The sequence below is a fragment of the Megalopta genalis genome, chromosome 7 (genome assembly GCF_051020955.1).
Source record: "Megalopta genalis isolate 19385.01 chromosome 7, iyMegGena1_principal, whole genome shotgun sequence".
NCBI lineage: Eukaryota > Metazoa > Arthropoda > Insecta > Hymenoptera > Halictidae > Megalopta > Megalopta genalis.
Genome location: NC_135019.1, coordinates 10,863,187 through 10,883,455, shown reverse-complemented (window position 1 = coordinate 10,883,455; position 20,269 = coordinate 10,863,187). Strand labels below are relative to the sequence as shown.

At 42.1% G+C, this 20,269-nt stretch overlaps 1 protein-coding gene across 2 annotated transcripts in view; it reads right to left on the bottom strand.

The window, feature by feature from the left end:
* Window positions 1-20,269, bottom strand: part of Nckx30C (solute carrier family 24 member Nckx30C) — a 172,765-nt gene that overhangs the window by 75,784 nt on the left and 76,712 nt on the right. Inside the window, exon 3 of one of the 2 annotated variants that reach the window (XM_033485297.2) lies at window positions 15,699-15,972. In XM_033485297.2, coding sequence (XP_033341188.1) covers window positions 15,699-15,972 — 274 coding nt within the window. Of the gene's footprint in view, window positions 1-15,698; window positions 15,976-20,269 lie in introns of both variants that reach the window. The other variant, XM_033485296.2, reaches the window with a different exon arrangement.

Below are 20,269 nucleotides of genomic sequence, written 5' to 3'. Positions count from 1 at the left end.
TGGAATTTATGGAGAAATGTGTGCGAGAATTTGTGATTGAGAAATTGCAGAACCTACGAAAAAAATTGGTGAGGCCTACCGAAACAATTGTGAGACTTCTGGAAGTACTGTAGGACTTATACAAAAATTATAGTAACAGTTGATACAGAAGTATAATCAAATCTATATCGAATATAAATCTCGACGAAACTGAGTAAACCAAATACGGTGTACAGAGTGTCTCTAAAAAATTATAGTGCCCGCAGAACTATTGCCAGGCTTCGAACAAAAATTGTAAGGCTTAAGGAAATATTAGAGAATGCACAAAAAAATCGTAGACCTCGCAGGAAAATTGTTGGGTTCAAAAAGAATATTATTAAATTAATTACTTTTATGAAGCGATCGACAGACGTCTTGGGTATAGTGTACGGTATAGAAAATTCCGGGGCCTACAACAAAATTCTAAAACCGCTGAAGAAGGTTACGGAGGCCAGGTAAATACTGTAAGGCCTTCAGAAAAAATTCTGAGATGGTTCAACACCGATTCTGGGTAAACATCGACGCGTGAGAGCGAGCGAGCGAGCGCGTCATAGGGCCGCGGGGGTCGCGACGCGACCCTTGTGTACACTGTACATGCACATAGCACCATTCGAAAAGCGATTTCCGCAGCTCCGGCGCTGGTCTCGATAGCCGGATCGAAATTTCGCGCGGGAACGCCGCGCCGTCGTAAAAGAGTGGAGAGGGGGTACGGCGAGTTTCGCAAGACGGGGAGGAACTGCAGTTACGCGAGAGGAGTAGCGGAGGGGAGGGGGGCAGAGAATGTGTCCCTTCGAGGCCGGCGAACGTGTTTCCGGCGAATGGGGCACGTCACCGTCGTAAATCTCCAGCGCCGATCGACCGCCTATAATATTATCGTTCAGGGTCTTCCGGCATTGGATCGTGCGACGTTCGAGAGGCACGGCGCAGGTGGATCGGCGGGGGCAGGGGTCGAATCGCGCAGCCACTTTTCCCTTCGTGAAATGGTGAGGTAAGGCTACCTAATGGCGGACCCATTTCCTTTTTCAATCGTAATTTTCGATTGACAATATTTTCATTAATTGTATTGGGTCGCTCGGAAAGTTGTTTCGTTCTTCCGCGAGAAAATGAAAGACGATCTTTTTGAATGTTACAAGTAAAAGCAAACATTTCGACATTTTTCTGGCAGCTTTGAAATGTTTTACATTCGGAAAAATACTGAATCAAGGGTTTTTTTAACACCCTTACGAAATGAAATTTTTATGAAAAACGAAACGACTTTTGAACGAACGACCCAATAGATACGCGTTTTAAAAACTAAATTACGTATTCTTTTAGGATCTACTGGAAAATACGGAAAAAGAAGAAGAATTCCGCTTTTCATAATAATGAAAAAGTTTGCAAATTTATGGATTTGAGAAATGGGTTTCTAATAGGTGACCCAGTTTGGTTGTTTCAGAAAATTTATCTTTTTCCTGCGTTTCTCACGTATCGGGCGCATAAAATTTGCTTCTTCGGCTTCCTTGTATTCGCTGTACAATGGAATTTGTGAAAGTAATTATACGCTTATCATTTTTAAGACGTTTGCGATACAATCGAACTCCTTTGAAAATTGTTGCAGACTGATCTGGACGCCAACGATCAGACGAAACAAGAAAAGACGCGATTTAACACTAGATTTACGAAACCCGCCAAAACGATGGATCACTAATTTTTTAATTTACGATCATTCTTATCGTAAAGATACATTAACGAGTTATTTATTCAATTTATATGTCATTTACGGCAAATGTTACAATAATGCTTGTTAAAAATCAAAATAAATGTCTTATTGTTACTTTCATGAACTAATATAAAACAGCTGTTTTTCGTGCTCCGTAAATATAACGTTAATTAAGCCGAAACTAGAAAGTTATAATTTATCGCAATGGATGACGTTGAAACTCTTTCGCATCCGAGACATCCTCGTCGTATGTTCGAGCATGTTACGCCGAAAATGAATGTTCAAAATTGGTCTAAAAATTAGTGTCGCCCATACGTGTCCGACGCGTATATATATATATATATATATATAACAGCTGTTTTATATTAGTAATAATTATTATACTTGTATAACAATTATTATATTGTTACTTTATAAAAGTAACGATAAGACATTTATTCTGATTTTTAACTAGCGTTATTGTAACATTTGCCGTAAGTAACATATGAATTGAATAAATAACTCATAAATGTAGAGTTTATGTAGTAGAATTTATGTTGAATAAATCGTAAATGTATATATATATATATATTTATTCAACATAAATTCTATTACATAAACTCTACATTTATGAGTTATTTATTCAATTCATATGTTACTTACGGCAAATGTTACAATAACGCTTGTTAAAAATCAGAATAAATGTCTTATCGTTACTTTTATAAAGTAACAATATAATAATTGTTATACAAGTATAATAATTATTACTAATATAAAACAGCTGTTTTTCGTGCTTCGTAAAAATCTAGCGTTAATAATATAAATACGCAAAAAAGAAGCGTCGACGCTACACTTGGGACGTGTACAACGGCGATAAGCTAGCGTCCCATGTTAGGAGAGGTCCTCGTATTAGGCAACGTTACCCTAATTGCTGGAGATCGTTCCGCCACGATCCGGAGAATATAATTCCGATCTATCGGCGGAACAATAATGGTCAGCTGCTGCGGGAGAAGGTTGTCGCTTATCAAACCTGTTTCTCTCTCTCTCCCTCTTTTTCTCTGTCCGTCTCTCCTGTTATTATCCGCTGGCAAACATTGCAGACTTCGCGTACATCCGATGAAAAATAACGTTCCGGGAGCTTTTTTTCCTTTCTAGGATGAGGCCGCGCGCGCTCGGCTCGATCTATAAATACACGGAGAGGACAGCGAGGCAAACGAGCCGCGAAAGAGAAAGGGAGAGAGACGGGGAGAGAGCGAGAGAGCGAGAGAGAGAGGGAGAAGGTGAGCGGGGAAACAACCGCGTGCTCGCATTCATTTAGCAGTCACCATCGTATCGCTGCCGATTAATCGGATGCGGGACGGCCTTTGCGAGCCGCTAGTATTGTTCGAGTTCTGCGCGATCGATTCGATCTCTATCAAAAAATTGATCGAGATAAGGCCAGAGAGAGAGAGAGAGAGAGAGAGAGAGAGAGAGAGACGCGGATAGAATCGAAGAGCGGATGCCAGGGTGCTAGCCGCCAGAGGGCTGCGAAGATCCGAGGCGATCTTTATGCCGTGAGAATCGCCTAACGCCTGGCTCCTCATGCGAAAACCCATTTTCCTAGATTGTTTTTCGAAAGTAAAGAGCTTTGTCGACGGCTGGGAGACAGCTCGTGGCAAAATGAGAATCAAAATGATGTTTGCGATCTAAAATCTACGATCCGAAAGCACGATTCTGTTGTTTGTGGACGGATCGATGTCTTTCTTTGTTATTTTATAGCATTTCGTAGAGGTCGCCAGATTTCGAGATCGCCGAATTTTTCCGAGCAGAAATATATTTTACGACGTTCGTCGAAATCGTCCCCTAAAACGTGGATATCGAAGATGTAGGTTTATGGGGCAGATGCTAGAGGCGACCTTGGGAACTTCGGCAATAATAAACTGCGATGAAAAGGGCGCTTTAACAACTCTCTCCCTCTCTCTCTCTAACCGCGAGCGAGTTTATGATTTTTCAGCATGAAATAGTTTTTCAGCAGATACGTTCGAAGAATTCGATTAAAAGGGTGACAGAAAGAGAAAGAAAATGAAAATAAAATCATTTTTGCACCGAGTTTCGCAATATATTTAGAACGCGAATTCCAAGTTGGCCGCGGTTGAAGGGTCAATCGTTGAATAAAATTCTCGTCGAGGTTTCTTTGGAATCGATTGCGAAAGATGGATAACATTAGAAGGTTAAAATATCGTCGCAAGGAAGTTACAAAATAATTTTTGCACCGAGTTTCGCAATATATTGAGAACGCGAATTCCAAGTTGGCCACGGTTAAAGAATCTCAATCGTTGAATAAAATTCTCCTCGAGGTTTTTTTGGAATCGATTGCGAAAGATGGATAACATTGAAAGGTTAAAATATCGTCGCAAGGTTGAACAGTTACGAGGAGGTTACAGTGAAGTTGTTCCGAGCCGAGGTTCGTAAACGATCTTGAAACATCTTTAAAAAAGCCTGTCTCGTCCGACGAACACGCACGTCCGACTATAGCTCGACCCGTTCCACTGTATTCTAAATTTTCCGTGTATCGATCCCAGTAGCGTCCCGTCGTTTCGCTCAATCTTCGCCAAGAATTAGCACAGCTTGCAAAAAGTTGTTTAAAAAGTCCTTATAAAGGTCCTCGAGAGCGTTCTAGCAACATTATCCAGTGCCCTCCAAAGTCTAGCAAGCGTTTCAAAGCGGTTTCAACCTCATTTTTCAACCGAAACGATTGCCAGACCATGGCTCGACTTATTCCACCGAATCGTAAATTTCGCTCGCATCTTTTCACCGTTTCGAACGCAAAATTATTTTCAGCGATATCAAATCTAAGGTACTAGACTTTTAAGATACAGAACTTTCTCTCGTTTGTTAATGATTCAAATAGCGCGAAAACGATGCATTCGTATTCCTAGATGTTATCTTAACAAGATGTTATCTTGGTTTAAAATTTTACGCAGTCGGTTTCGTAATGAAACGCACAAGCTCGGCCGTCTATTGATTACGTGCAGCGTTAAAATCAATTAGCACTGCTTGCAAAATATTATTTCGATAAGTCCTCACGTGTCCTCGATAACGCGAATCAAGATTGATCAGGATCTTTGAGAAGTAAGTCTAATAAGAGTTGCGAAGGGCTTTCAGCCACGATCTTCAACGAACTTCATGCTTGTCTGATCCTAACGCGACCTACTCCACTGAAATCTAGATTTCACTTACGCTTTCCCTGCTCGGTGAACACGTTTTTGCGACTGTCGAACATACACAGGCGAGTTCCTGCGAGAGCACCTTTCTATCGCTAACTGTTCTAAAACTAGATTTAAATAGGTCTATAATTTGAAAAAAAGAAATGATCACCGTTTACAGAAAATTGTTTAGAAAGTCCTCCAAACTACTTGAAAGCATTCTAAGAACATTAACCGTGCCTCTTTAAAAGTCTAATAACAGTTTCGTAACAGCTCCAACCTAATTCTCCGACGAATGCGCTTGCCCGATTATAGCGCGACCTATTCCACTGAAATTTTACTTCTATCTCCCCAGAGATATCAATCGACCTTTATTTTTCTAAATGCACTCGCGTTCGTCCAATTGGGGCCAACGTGAAAAAATAATTGAACGGCTCGGAAGCAAATCGGCGCAAGCCCGTTAACCTTAAAATTGATGTAAACAAAGACTTCGAAAATTAGCTGTAAAAAAACAATAACGATGCAATTGTTATAGTAACGCGAAGCACAATTATTACTATAAGATGACACGCAAACGAACTGCAGAAGAGAAACGGAAGAGAAACGGAAGAGAAACGAAAGAAAAATGTCAATGTTTTCTTTTAGAAGGAGCAATTTTCTCCGAACAATTTTGTTTAATCATCCGTCGAATCAACGACGACCAGAAGATCCTGTGATAAAGATGTGTTTGCGCTGCGTAACTGATTTTCAAAGAAAAGTGGACTCGCACCGATTGGCTTCTGAACCGTCCAATTAGTTTATCAGCAGGAAACTGTTTAAAAAGTCTTGAAAAAGTTGGCAAGGTCGTCCTAGAAACGTCAACCGGAGCCCTGCGAAGTTCCAGCAGGCTCCCCGAAGTTGTTCCGCCCACGCGTTCCCCGGTCTGACCGCAGGCTGACCTATTCTACCGGCTCCTAGATTCTACGCGCGCATCGAGCGACGGAAACGCGCGCGCGAGGCGAAAACGCAGCCAGCCAGCCGCGACGTGCACGACATTGAACTTCTGGCTCGTTATCGTCGAGTGCTCGCAACGCTTAATTACTTCGCCGACGCAACCAGCGTGCACGCACACGCGCGTAGACACGCGCGCACACGTAGAAACAGCAACAGCCATATCGGTCATGCAAAGAAAACGAGCGGCAAACACTGCGAGGACGAGCGCACATCCGTCCCCGTCACCGAAATTTTCCGTGCGATCGACCAAGACGTCGCTGGGAACTCGGAACGCGGTCTGGAGAATACATGTTGTACGTCGGACCCGTTCTCGGGCCGCTTAATATGTAGGTTAATTGGGTTATAATCCGAGGCCTTCGGAACTGTTGCGAGACGGACGGATTTCAATCGGAATTTTAAATTCGATCGAGTAGATCGTGCTCGGCCGACCGAGCCGGGAATATTAACGAAGCCAATAGTACCGACGGACCGTTCTACGTTCCTGGTGCAGCCGTTTACGCGACAACAAAAAATTGTGGGATCCGTAAACCAATTTTGAGGCTCCTGAGAAAAATTTCGTGGACGAAGAGAACGGTGAAGGGTCCACAGAAAAATTGTGAAACTTGTGGAAGGTTTGTGGTATTAAAAAAAGAAGAGCCAATTATTTGGAACAAGGAGTCGGAAGAGCTAAAGTATGATGACAGACACCCTGGACACAGTGGCTGCAAAAAATTGTAGAGCCCTCAAAAAAGTTGCGGAACCCCTGACAAAAAATATAGGACTTCAAAAAGCATCGAAAGACAAACACAAAAATTGTGGATCGCGTAGGAGAATTGTGGGACCTAGAAAAAAATATGGAACCATTTATTTACAGTAAGAAGTCAGAGGAGCTAAAGTATGTTGATAGACACCCTGGACGCAGGGGCTGCAAAAAATTGTAGAGCCCTCAAAAAAGTTGCGGAACCCCTGACAAAAAATATAGGACTTCAAAAAGCATCGAAAGACAAACACAAAAATTGTGGATCGCGTAGGAGAATTGTGGGACCTAGAAAAAAATATGGAACCATTTATTTACAGTAAGAAGTCAGAGGAGCTAAAGTATGTTGATAGACACCCTGGACGCAGGGGCTGCAAAAAATTGTAGAGCCCTCAAAAAAGTTGCGGAACCCCTGACAAAAAATATAGGACTTCAAAAAGCATCGAAAGACAAACACAAAAATTGTGGATCGCGTAGGAGAATTGTGGGACCTAGAAAAAAATATGGAACCATTTATTTACAGTAAGAAGTCAGAGGAGCTAAAGTATGTTGATAGACACCCTGGACGCAGGGGCTGCAAAAAATTGTAGAGCCCTCAAAAAAGTTGCGGAACCCCTGACAAAAAATATAGGACTTCAAAAAGCATCGAAAGACAAACACAAAAATTGTGGATCGCGTAGGAGAATTGTGGGACCTAGAAAAAAATATGGAACCATTTATTTACAGTAAGAAGTCAGAGGAGCTAAAGTATGTTGATAGACACCCTGGACGCAGTGGCTGCAAAAAATTGTAGAGCCCTCAAAACAGTTGCGGAACCCCTGACAAAGATTATAGGACTTCAAAAAGCATCGAAAGACAAACAGAAAAATTGTGGGACCTGGAAAAAAATATGGAATCATTTATTTACAGCAAGAAATCAGAGGAGCTAAAGTATGAATTAGACATCTTGAGCACAGTGGCTGTAGAAAAAATGTGGGGCTTTCAAAACAATTGCGAGACTCCCGACAAAAATTATGGAGCTCGAGGGAACATTGAAGAACTCGCAAAAAAATTATGGATCCCACAGAAAAATGCCAAAGCCCGCAGAAAAATCGCGAAACGGATTGTTTCAGACAACGAAACAGGAGCTAGAATCTACAAAATTGGACACTTTTGGCAACATTCTCAGTGTTTGCAAAAAATCGCAGGGCCCATTAAAAAATTCTGGAGATCGTAGAAAAGATCGTGTAAGCTAAAGGAGCACGGTAAAGCCCGCGAAACAATTCCGGAGGCTTTAGAAAAATTCTGGATCCCAGTAAACAGAGAATAAAGGGGGAATAAAGGAGATATGTGGATGGTTCAACGGCGACTTTCGATGAAAAATGATCAGGAGAGCGGGATCATAACAGTCCTCGGGCCTCGTTCGTATCTCCAGTAAGCTGATCAGGCGCGGATAGTTCGAGTCCACCGGGTATGCAAGTAGGCAAGCCACGACCCAAGGTTCCGCGACCGAGAAAAACGTTCCCCGATATGTTTCACCGGGTTAAGAGTCTCCGGCTTGACCCGGCTGTCGATAGAGAGGCCAAGCCCGCCCCGTATCCGCCCCGTACCCGCCTCCGCCCTCCGCCACGCCTTACCTCGCCTCACCTCGCCTCGCCCCGCCGGTTGTAATAAGTGTTCCACGGCTCTACATTTAAAAGCACTTTATTCGATAGAGCTTTCGGAAGTTTTGCGGTTCGTCGTGGCGGTTCGGCGCATCTCGGCTGAAAGGGAGAGAGAAAGACAGGACGAGGATGAGAGCGGAGGTGCCTCTCTCTCTTTCTCTCTCTCTCTCTCTCTCTCTCTCTCTCCCTCTCTCTCTGCGGATACGACGACCGGAAGCGAGAGCGACGGCTAGGCCGTACGCGACATCGTGCCAAGAATGTTAACCGGGTTCGCGAGTTACACGGAACGGTGATTGACGGTCTTGGAAATCCACGGGATCGGCGGCCGATCGATTGTTTCCGGTCTGGGACTTTCGGTGACGGCGCCGGATGTCACTAGGACCCTGTCGATCCATGCTGTCCCATAATTCTCTAGACGAAAGACAACGATCGTGCCAGCGATAGACGGTGTCTCGGTCCATCGTCGTCCATCCGTCACGATACTCCTGCTCGGAACTGTCAGATCTTCGCTGCCGAGCCGAGCTCGGGCCACCGGAAACGAGTCCGTGGAAAGATAAATTCAAACGAATGCTATCTAGAGTGCATCGTCCAAACGGCGACATAGAGCGCCGAGATTATCCGTGCTACGAACCGAACAGATTTTCGCCCGTCTCTACGATCCGCGGATGACGATCGCGTTGTTAGAGGGAATTTTCGCGCGGCGGATTCGAAACAATCCAATGTACGCCACGACTACGATCTACAGGGTGTTCCAAAAGTGTCTCGCAATTCGGAAATGGCGGGTTCCTCAGAGCATTTGTAGCAGCTTCTTCCTTTACAAAAATTATCTCCGAGGCACCGTTAACAAGTTATTAACGAAAAACAGTGTGCAATAAGAATCGAGTACAGCTGACGCGAGGCGGCCCAGCCAACCAGCGCACGAAGCTCAGTTCCGCTCATTGGCTCGGTCGCCTCGCGCCAGCTGAGCTGGGATTCGACCGTTCGACCGCTCGACCGCTGGCGCCGTTAGCGCCTAGGCTTTGTTTACGAATTAGTAACGAAAAACGGTGACCAATGAGAGACGAGATGGCGCTAGGCGACCGAGCCAATGAGCGGAACTGAGCTTCATGCACTCGTTGGTTGGGCCGCCTCGCGCCAGCCAAGCTCGCCTCTCATTGGTCACTGTTTTCCATTAATAACTCGTTAACGGTGCCTCGGAGAAAATTTTTGTAAAGGAAAAAGTTGCTTCAAATGACCTGAGGAACCCGCCACTTTCGGATTGCGAGACATTTTTGAGACACCCTGTACAGTCTCGTGCCATGGAACGAGAGCCGCCTGCAAAAATTTCGTTTCCCAACTGGAATTCTGTGTTCCAAATTGCACCTTGCCTAAATTGATTGCCTATATTTTTGTTACAAGTCGAAGTTTGATGTACGCGTAGGGTATTTTTTAAGCATTAACATTAACACGTTGATTGCCGTATTCGGGTGACAGCAAAAGTTCTTATGAGGCCACGTCACCCGTGGGTGACACTGATTTGACTACTTACAAAGAATTTCCGAAAATATTTGGACAAATATTCCACAGAAGGTAATGAAACTATTGAATTCTTATAAAAATGGTTTACTAAAAAAATTATTCGCAGTGTATAACATTAAAACATTCTCTGCAAAGTTGAGATTGATTAGGACAGCTTGGACAAAAAGTTGTTGATTTTTTCAGATTTGCTCGTGCCTCTGATCGGTCCATTTCGTATCTTTTATTTGAGCTTTTATTCGAAGCTTGTAGCTTCCTCGGTATCATAAACATTTCTTTCTTCTTCCATGACTTCCAATTCTCGTAAAATCTCGCCAATAGCGTCTTCGTAACATTCATTATCACTGAGATTGTATTTATCAGTATCCGAATCAGAATCTGACGATGTAATTCTATTTATACTCCTCCTTCTGGGCAATCCGATCTCTTCCCCATCGCTGCTATCCGAATTTGTGTGAATATCATAACAGGTCTTTTTTTCACTGCTATATGACTCACTGAGAACTGACTTTCTCATTTTTCTTTTCATTATTGAAAAAACATAAGGGCAGAGATTTTAAGTTATACCACTCGGTACTCGGCAAAGATTCCAACTGTTCGTGCAGGAACAGAAACAGACACGAATCAACAGCGCACGCTTCCTATAGCGGCACGGGTTGGAGATTTTGTTGTAAACACGCGTGGCAGTCAACGTGTTAACAGTCGAACGAATATTTCGTCGAAGTTCGCTCGCGTCTTGTAATTTTATTAGAAGCGTCTCGAATCGGTTGGAAACGTTTGGCGGCCCTAATTGGATGGCGCGGAACCGAAACAACGATCTGAACTCGTTTCGTGGCCCGAATCGAATCTCGGTCCATCCTCATCGATCCGCAACAATGCTACTGGCCGAGCTTTCAAGACTTACGTTGCTGCGCCGAGTTTCGTCCATCGGGAACGGCTCGGCCGCGCGGAAAATTCGAAACAATGCTATCATCTGGTAAGTAGAACCGCCGTCTCAACAGCGATCCGGACTCGTTCGCTGCTCCGAATCGAATACTCGGCCCACCGCCGTCGATCCGCCGCGGTGCTCCCCGGCTCGAAATTTCGAGATTTAGGTTACGGCACGGTGTTTAGGCCACCGGAAACGAGTCGGTCGCGCGGAACATCTGAGACAATGCTATCTAAAGGCTACGATCTAACAGCTACCAGCTACGATCTAGAGCGCCGACTCGTTTTCTGCCTCGAATGAATCGAATTATCGATTATTATCGATCGGTTTTCGAGGGCCGTCGGAACGCGACCGATCCGTGAATCCATCGGTGCCGCGCTATCGTATAATCCTCGAATCACGGCGTCGTTCGGAGCACCGGCGTCGCGACGCTAGACGCTGCGACGAGATCCCGAGACAATCGCGGAAAATCGAGAGCCGATCGTGTACGTAGAACGTTCCATAGAAAGCTACGCTATTATTAACCCGTTAACCGGCGAACCGTCTTCAATAATCCGTCGCTTCGTCAACGGTCTCCTCTTTTCTTTCCTCAAACTTTGATGCGTTCGATCCGACGAATATTGCCCGATCTGTCGCAATTCGCTCTTGTGTCATCAACCAGTTAGCTGTGCTTGACGAGTATACTCGTCACGGAGAAGTGGCAGTATCTTTATTTTACCAAAACTGCCAGCTACGAGATATTCGTAGTGGGTGCTGCAAGTTTAGATTGGCTACAAATGGCTATTTGAGTTAGGAACTATTCGAAAGGATGAATGAAAAATGTATATAGTGTAGAGAACATGTTGTTTATCAATAAAAAAATACTGTAAATGCCATTGCAAAATATCGTATCGGTAACTTAACACATTGCGGACGGGGCTCTGCGCGTTCAACACGCCCTCAAAGACCGCACATTTTCGAACGCTCCAAACACATGTTTGGCAAGTAACAGGAAGCGGATACGCACATTTCTAATTTGCATTTAGTATTCTTAAATAATACTATATATACATAGTTTATATATCTGTTTATTATATAAGATTTTTTACATTTTAACTATTATTTATTATACAAATTTGAATATTGATTTAGAGTGGCTAAATTGACTGATCATTTCTACATGCTTGGAATGATTCATTTGTTTCGCTAAAATTACTTAGGAATGCGGGAGGCTTCGTTACCATGGTTACGTAACAGAAATATTTGCGGCTGGTTGCTTGTTGCCGATTAAATAAAAAAAACATGAAAACGAGATATCTCGTGACCCGTCCGCAACGTTCAATTTGCTAAAAACGAGATATCTCGTGAGCCGTCCGCAATGTGTTAATATTATTATATTTCGTAAAACTTCATGTTTTCCTTAAAATAAAACCATGGCACCCAGGGCAAGACGCGCTAAACTTGCGTGGCAGTCAATGGTTAACACGTTGAATGCCACGCCGGTTTTACAGAAATTGTCCGTGGCGCCACGATGAATTTTTTTTTATGTGATACATATAATGTTCAAATATTATCTGCAATAGATAAGTTACAATGTATAATCATGTTTGACATGTGAATTGCGACAGGGGTCACTGTTTGAATCGACGATGGTAATAATACAAAATTTTAGATATTGACATTTGTTTGAAATTATATATATTTCTATCAATTTAGGCGCGCCGGTCACCGGTGGCACCCATTGCGTCACCGCCAAGTTAAGTGCCGGTCACCGGTGACCCCCGTGGCATTCAACGTGTTAAATTGTAATTTTAACAAAAACAAAAACATGTTCTCAAATTTCAAGATGTTTCGAATATTTGGCAGCGAATTCTACACGAAGGTGTTTACATTGTTGTAAAAATAAGATTAGAAAAGAATCGTGATATTGGTGTTCGACTTGCAAAGTGTCATTATGTATCGTTCCTTGCTTTGCTGGATACCACTCTACAGCAGGAATTTGAATTTTTAACTTTTATAAATATTTGATTTTTCCCCTGCGTTTTTCGTTTATCATGTATATGGTGTATGTTAATGTTAAGTGACGAGTATACTCGTCATGGGGAAATGGCAATATTTTGTGACACGACGAGTATACTCGTCGCGCGTAAGAAGCAGCGACCATTGGCTGTTTAAATTGTAATTTTAAGGAAAACAAAAATATATTCTCAAATTTCAAGATGTTTCGAATATTTTGAGGCCGATCCTGCACGAAGTTGTTTACATTGTTATAAAAATAAAATTAGAAAAGAATCACGGTATTGGTGTTCGACGTGCAAAGTGTCATTATATATTGTTCCTTGCTTTGCTAATTACCACTCTCTCTACAGCAGCAACTTGAATTTTTAACTTTTATAAGTATTTGATTATCCCTGAGTTTTTCGTTTATCATGTATATGGTATATGTTAATGTCAAGTGAATAAGTAAATATTAGTAATAAAATTGTTAATTTTATCAAATAAAACCGTCTTTTCGATCCAATATTTTAACAGCGACACTTACTCTGTGTTCGACGAATATACTCGTCTTTGCTTGATTCTCGTGGCACACGTAGATGCGCGCTCTAAAAAAGAGGCGTCACAACTAACTGGTTAATAGACTGCGGACTTTTATGCGAAATAAAAATTGTCCTCGGTAATTTACGAGATACAGGAGTTACGTAGATATTTATTTCGTTCCCTTAATCACTTGAACAAGTTGAAAAGAATTTGATGTATAAGATCGAATTCAAATTGCCAAATTTCTCGAAGATTTTTACCGTTTTGAATTCGATCTAGCCTTGTTTTGTCGTGAACGCACAAAATCCGCAGTCTAATCGTTAATGTAAGTAAATAAATAAAGTAAATAATACTTTTTAACAAAGTTTCAAAATCGTATATCCGACATTAACAACAAATGTTAAATGCAAATTGAAAGACCGTGCTTCGATGAGACATATTTCAACTTATTTCGATATCTTCTTTTTTGTTCTTCTTCCTTTTTTCTCTTTGTTCGTGCTCGTGCGATTGCTATATAAAAATCTCTCTATTTGTCATTGCTTTTACCGTAACGAAGGGTTTTTCTACATGAATAAATCATTATTATATTGACACAAGAGTCGAGGATATGCTCCGCCGCGACGCTAAAATGTACAGAATTAGAGCGTTACACTTTTCGAACGCGAATCGAATCGATTTCTAAATATAAATACGGCACCACGGTATATAGAAAATCTCTCTGAATACGTTCGCTACCAGAATTTTTATCCACCGATCTCTGTAACTGCAGAATTCTATTGCATACCAAAACGCGACGCAGGAAACTCATTGGTTTCCCGAGCATCGTGCTGTATATGTATCTAGACCGCAAATCTTTATGCAATCTTTTTTAGTACACTTTTGCACGCGTTTCTAAGCACATTACGAAGCCGTAAAGATCCGGTGCCTGCTTACGACTTTAACGCGTTTACCACCGCGTTAGTCGTGCAAAGATGATACGATCGCATGTTCGGACTTCGAAATGGCTCTCCGTGCGTCGAGGCTTATTGCCAGTTACATTGGCGACAACAGAAATAGCAATAAGACCGCAAGAAATATTTTCAAAAACACACGTTTCGGAAAAATTGTTAAACAAAGCTCGGAATTGTTTCGAACATCGCCAACGGCACGGTCGTGAGAATGGTCCGCCGTCCGAGGGTTAAAGAATGAATTCATATTTTCATAACTAATAAATTCAACGGACTGCGGACCGTGTCGTTCGAATAGATTAGAATCATAGCGAGTTAAGTGATAGTTTTCTCATTGCGAGAAAGAAGGAGCGTTATCGTTTACTAACACGAGTATTGTTTCCTCGTGAAAATCGTGAAGATAATTTAGAGTTCACTCATGGTAACCGTATACAGTAATGTCTCCCTAATTGACGCTCAGATTGTGCGCAAAAATAGACAATTTGGGACGAGGAGATACGATTATTTCGTGTCTCACGGCTCGTTTTTTATAGTTGTTGACAATCGATAATCATAAAAAGAACGAGCCACAAGGCTCGAACAATCGTATCTCCTCTTCCAAAATTGTCCATTTTTGTGAACAATCCAAGTGTCAATTAGAGAGACATTACCGTAATTGATTTCGCTTGTCTTTTGAACATTTTGCCACGTACAGATTAACCAGTTAGCTGTGGCGCCTCCGTTTCAGAGCGCGCACCTAGATGTGTCGCGAGGATCAAGCGACGACGAGTATACTCGTCGAACACAATGTAACTGTCGCTGTAGAAATATTGGGTCAAACAGACGGTTTCATTTGATAAAATTAACAATTTTATTACTAATATTTACTTATTCACTTGACGTTAACATATACCATATACATGATAAACGAAAAACTCAGGGATAATCAAATACTTATAAAAGTTAAAAATTCAAATTGCTGCTGTAGAGAGAGTGGTAATTAGCAAAGCAAGGAACAATATATAATGGCACTTTGCACGTCGAACACCAATACCGTGATTCTTTTCTAATTTTATTTTTATAACAATGTAAACAACTTCGTGCAGGATCGGCCTCAAAATATTCGAAACATCTTGAAATTTGAGAATATATTTTTGTTTCCCTTAAAATTACAATTTAAATAGCCAATGGTCGCTGCTTCTTACGCGCGACGAGTATACTCGTCGTGTCACAAAATATTGCCATTTCTCCATGACGAGTATACTCGTCAAACACAACTAACTGGTTCAGATACGAAACAAAATGATGTGATTCCGACCCATCGAATCGGGCAGCGTGCAAGAAGCGGATTCGACGGTGTTCGCGCGAGTCGTTGAATCGTGGTCCTGGTAGCGAACGCGTTCCCGAAGGAGACCGACGATCCGCGGGTTCGCCTAATTTCGGCGGCGATAACAGGATTAGCCGGTTAGCAGGTTAACGTCGCTAGGACATCTAAGAGCGTGCTGTTAGCGCTAAGGCAAAGCGGCAAGCGAGAGTGATAGAGTGTGGAGTTGGTATACCGGCGCGGGACTGACCGTCGTGGAGCGGATCGATCGTGTGGATCATAAGCTGTAGCAGGCCGTGCCTGAACTTGGCGTGGCTCTCCCTGGAGTGAGACGAGGGGCCACCGTGGGCTCCCTGATCGCAGCCCTGTCCTCCCGTGCCACCGGCACCACTGCTGCTGCCACCTCTGCTGCTGCACCCGACCTCTGCGCCCACCGGTATCCCGCTGCTTCCGCATGCACCCGAAACGCCGCCCACGCTCGTCTCGCTACTGTTCGTCGCGTTCGGATGCTGCTGGAACACACACGTCATTTCGTCTCTCAATACAACGTCCAATCTCCCTTACGCGTCTCCTAAACGACATCTACGTCACAGTGCATTCTAGAACGGGACTTGAAACGGTCCCAAAATTCACGGTTTCGAGTTCCCCGGTCTAGCTACGCTGTGCCGGGTCGCTCGTGCATCGTCGTCCATTCGGGACTTTGAACCACTTTGAAAAGTTGCATGTGCATCGGCGCGATAAAATGATGTTCGATTTGCAACGGATTAAGTTGTAATTAGATTGCCGATTTTCGTGCGAAATGAAAATTGTCTGCGTCGATTGCAAGATGCGGGAGCTGGAGAAACATTCGTTTTGTTTTTCTTCATGATTTCAATGAGTTGCAAATGTTTCCAAGTGGTTTTACCGTTTCGAGAATGATCTGCTAGTTTTTGTCGCAAATGCATAAAATCCGTAGTGTCTAGTTATGATATAAGACGAATCAAGCTTTAATTATATGATTATAGAAACTCGTATGATAACACTGATAGTCGTACTAAGATTGAAGGGTATAAGAGATTGAAATGTTGATATAAGGTTTCCCATAATTATGTTAATACCCGCAATTAGATGATTCTTGAGGTCATTTGAAGTAACTTTTTCCTTTGCGAAAACGCAGTCCGCGGCTTCGTTTACGAGTTATTAACGAAAAACACGGACCAATAAGAGGCGAGCTCGCCTGGCGCGAGGCGGCCGAGCCAACGAGCGCGCGGAGCCCAGTTCCGCTCATTGGCCCGGCCGCCGCGTGCCAGCCAAGCTCGCCTCTCATTGGTCACTGCTTTCTTTATTAATAACTCGTAAACAAGGCCGCGGATTAAATTTTTGCTAAGGAAAAAGTTACTCCAAATGACCTCCTGTATAACGATGACACCATCATTAGACAATGCAACATGTGATCAATATCCGTTGTATTTTCATAGCTGTGTTATCTTTCGTTCCATTCAGTATTATTAAACTGCGGATTTTAGGAATTTACGACAAAAATGACTTTTCTTAACCGCTTCGTTCTCATGGACGTGTTATGTCGCGACACCAATACTGTACGTATAAGGTCGCAGACGAGATATCTCGCGACGTAATGCCGCTTGTGTGACGTCACGGACGTGTTATCCCGCGACTCAGTACCGTTTGTTCGGTACCCCAAACGAGTGTAAACACGCGCTTCTGTTTTTGCTCCGCCTGCGGCCATTTAGCTTGCTTCTATGTTGTGTGCAACGGAACCAAACTTTTCCGAATTAAAGCTTTGAATCTAATAGCGAAGCACGCGTATCTACTAGTCTGCGGCACCGCACGAACGGTACTGCGTGACGTCACAGAAGCGCGTGTTTACTCGTCCACGGCACCGCACGAACGGTATTGCGTCGCGGTATAACACATCCGTGGCACCGCACTAACGGCATTGCGTCGCGGGATAACACGTCCGTGGCACCGCACAAGCGGCAATACGTCGCGAGATATTTCGTCTGCGACCTTGTACGAACAGTATCGACGCCGCGACATAACGCGAAGTGTTTAACCCGAGAAAGATAACCTACGTCGCAGAGGCGCCTGCGAAGACTGTTGATTTTTGTTAATTTTTCATAGAGGTCTAGTGATTTAAGTTTAAAATTACTTAAAATATAAAAAAATATAATATAAATGCATTTTATTTTTACAATAATGCCAAACCTTTAAAATGACTAGATTAACTTAAATAAATATCCATTGTTAGTATAAAATTGACGCCTTAGAAAAGCATGCGCCTCTGAAGCGTATGGTTATCTTTTACGTACGTTGTCATATGGTTATCTTTCTAGGGTTAATGTCAAACGGCAAGGAGGTTAGAAACATTAAATAACGTCAATATATTATTTTCGACCTACTGCGATTATTATGGAAAGAATGCAAATTTTAAGTTGCTACTGTTTTTTGCAACAGATGCAGACAATATTTATTTTGCGCGAAGATCCGCAATGTAAGATGTCAAACGTGCCGATAAGATTGTATTTTATATGTTATTAAAAGTTTGTTGTTGCATTAAGCTGCGTTCGAATGTCATTCTATCACAGTGGAATGTCGGAAACGACTCCGGCATTAAAAATTGCGATAGTTAAGGGGTTAAACAGTGGGGTGAATCCAGCAAAATCGGACTATATTACTGTTACCAGATAAAATAATAATTGTTGAGAACAAATTGTTGGGTCATTCGGGAAATTCTGCGGTTTCGTACGTCCCTGTGAAATTATCTTGACAACTGTTTTGCAAGTGAGCCTCTTTGTTGACAAGTGGCCCGAGTCCAAAATTATAGAAAATAAATGAATCGTAGGAATATAATTAATAGAAATATATACAATTATATATTAATATAATATTAATAGAAATGAATAGAAATATACACAAATTATAATGGTAAATAAAACAGCTATATTTTTAATATTATTTCTATTAACATTTTATGTTAATGACATACAACTTAACATTCCAATCTCAATTTGTTTAAACATATTACTCTAATTTTATAATATTCTTGAGATTATTGGTGAGGCAGACAAAGTGTTAAATGATGTTATTACAATTGCTGTTCTTTTGCTCTATTTTATTACAACGCAGCTGCAATGTGTTCTGAATTTTTTACAAAGTATTACAAGGAATGTCCAATTTTCAGAACGCTAATAAACAGGGTTTACTCCACTTGTCGACTAAGAGACTCGAATAAACGCGAGGAAGCTTTACCATTTGCCCAAGAGCTGGCGAATAGTTATTGCACAAAATGGAAATTAGCTGGTTCGATAAAGTTCTGTATACGTATGCCTCGTCCTATCATATCGTTGAATCTGCATCGTGAAAACCGCACGATACATTGTTCGTCAAAGTTCATGATCGAATAGCTTGACTTTTTGCAGAAGTGAAATAACGTGTCGCTGTTGGGATGTTTACTGACAGCGACGCTGCACCGTAACACCAAGCAACATCAACAGCACGTGAGAATTGCAAGTACCGTGTCACGATGTTATTATACGCGAATTTAGTGTATTTTCAAAACTGATCGATAAAACGATACGCAGCTTCGAAGCTCGACCCCTTCCAACTAAAATATTTCTATTGCATTAACACCAAAACTACCGTCGCATGTTAGAATGACTCTGGACCATTCGTTCTATTCGTCTATTGTTTCTATGGGGACACGTATACCAATCATTCTCGGTGCTCGGTACCTATAGCATTAACACGAACAGCCACAATCTACACACACAGAGTACACAACATTTTTCTACGATTTATTGTTTCTAGAATGAATGGCCACAAATATTGTTTGCTATCCAATGTCTCATATACGAATGGCGGTTGGAAAAATACGCGTAGCATATTTTTTACCGAGCTTCATCGTTCATCTGCAATCACGGATATAAAATAAATAAAAAAACGATCGAGCTACTTGCGACTAAAAAAATTACAAGCGGGATGGGATATTGTTTAAGAACGTTTTAGTGGATAAATTAATACTCTAACTGCCGCGTCACCTACACGTGGGTGACGGAATTATTTGTTGAGCAGTTTGCATGCTGATCTGTTAAAATACATCTAATCTGTTACATCGATCGTTGCGATGAAAAAACACTGCTCGACAAAGTTATAGCGTGGAACAATTTTTGATAAAAATTGGCCGCATTTGACAGCCGATAACTCCGCGGAAAAGCATCGTAGGACGATGAGTTTTTATTTAAATGAAAACTTGAAACCTCTACTTTATGCTAACGGTTCTCGATTTTATTACGTTTGATGCAGTCCCGCCACTATAACTCTTTAAATGCGAGGCGATGTTTGTCATATTTAACGTTGCGAACTCTGATTTCTTGCCGAAACGCATGGGTTACTTCAAAGTAATTTAACATCGCGAAAAAAAATCGCAGCCGTATTTATTTATTTTCTTAATTAAAAGGGAATGAATCGGACTTCATTTTGCTCTAAACGGCATTCTCGACGAAAATTTTACGAAGTCCGTGCAATTTGTCGAACTTGGTAATCTTCAATACGACAAACATGGCTTCACATTCAAAGGGTTATAGTTGCGAGGTTGTGTACGGCTTAAAATCGAGAAACGGCGTCTTAAAGTAGAGATTTCGAGCTTCAATTTGACAGAAGGATCATCATCCTACGATGCTTTCTGGCAGAGTTATCCTCGGTCAAACTTAGGCAATTTTTATCTATGTCATAATTTGTTTGAACAGAGTACTGTAATTTTATAAAATTTTGTAGATTGTCAGCGTGGCGATCAAAGTGTCGAGGCAG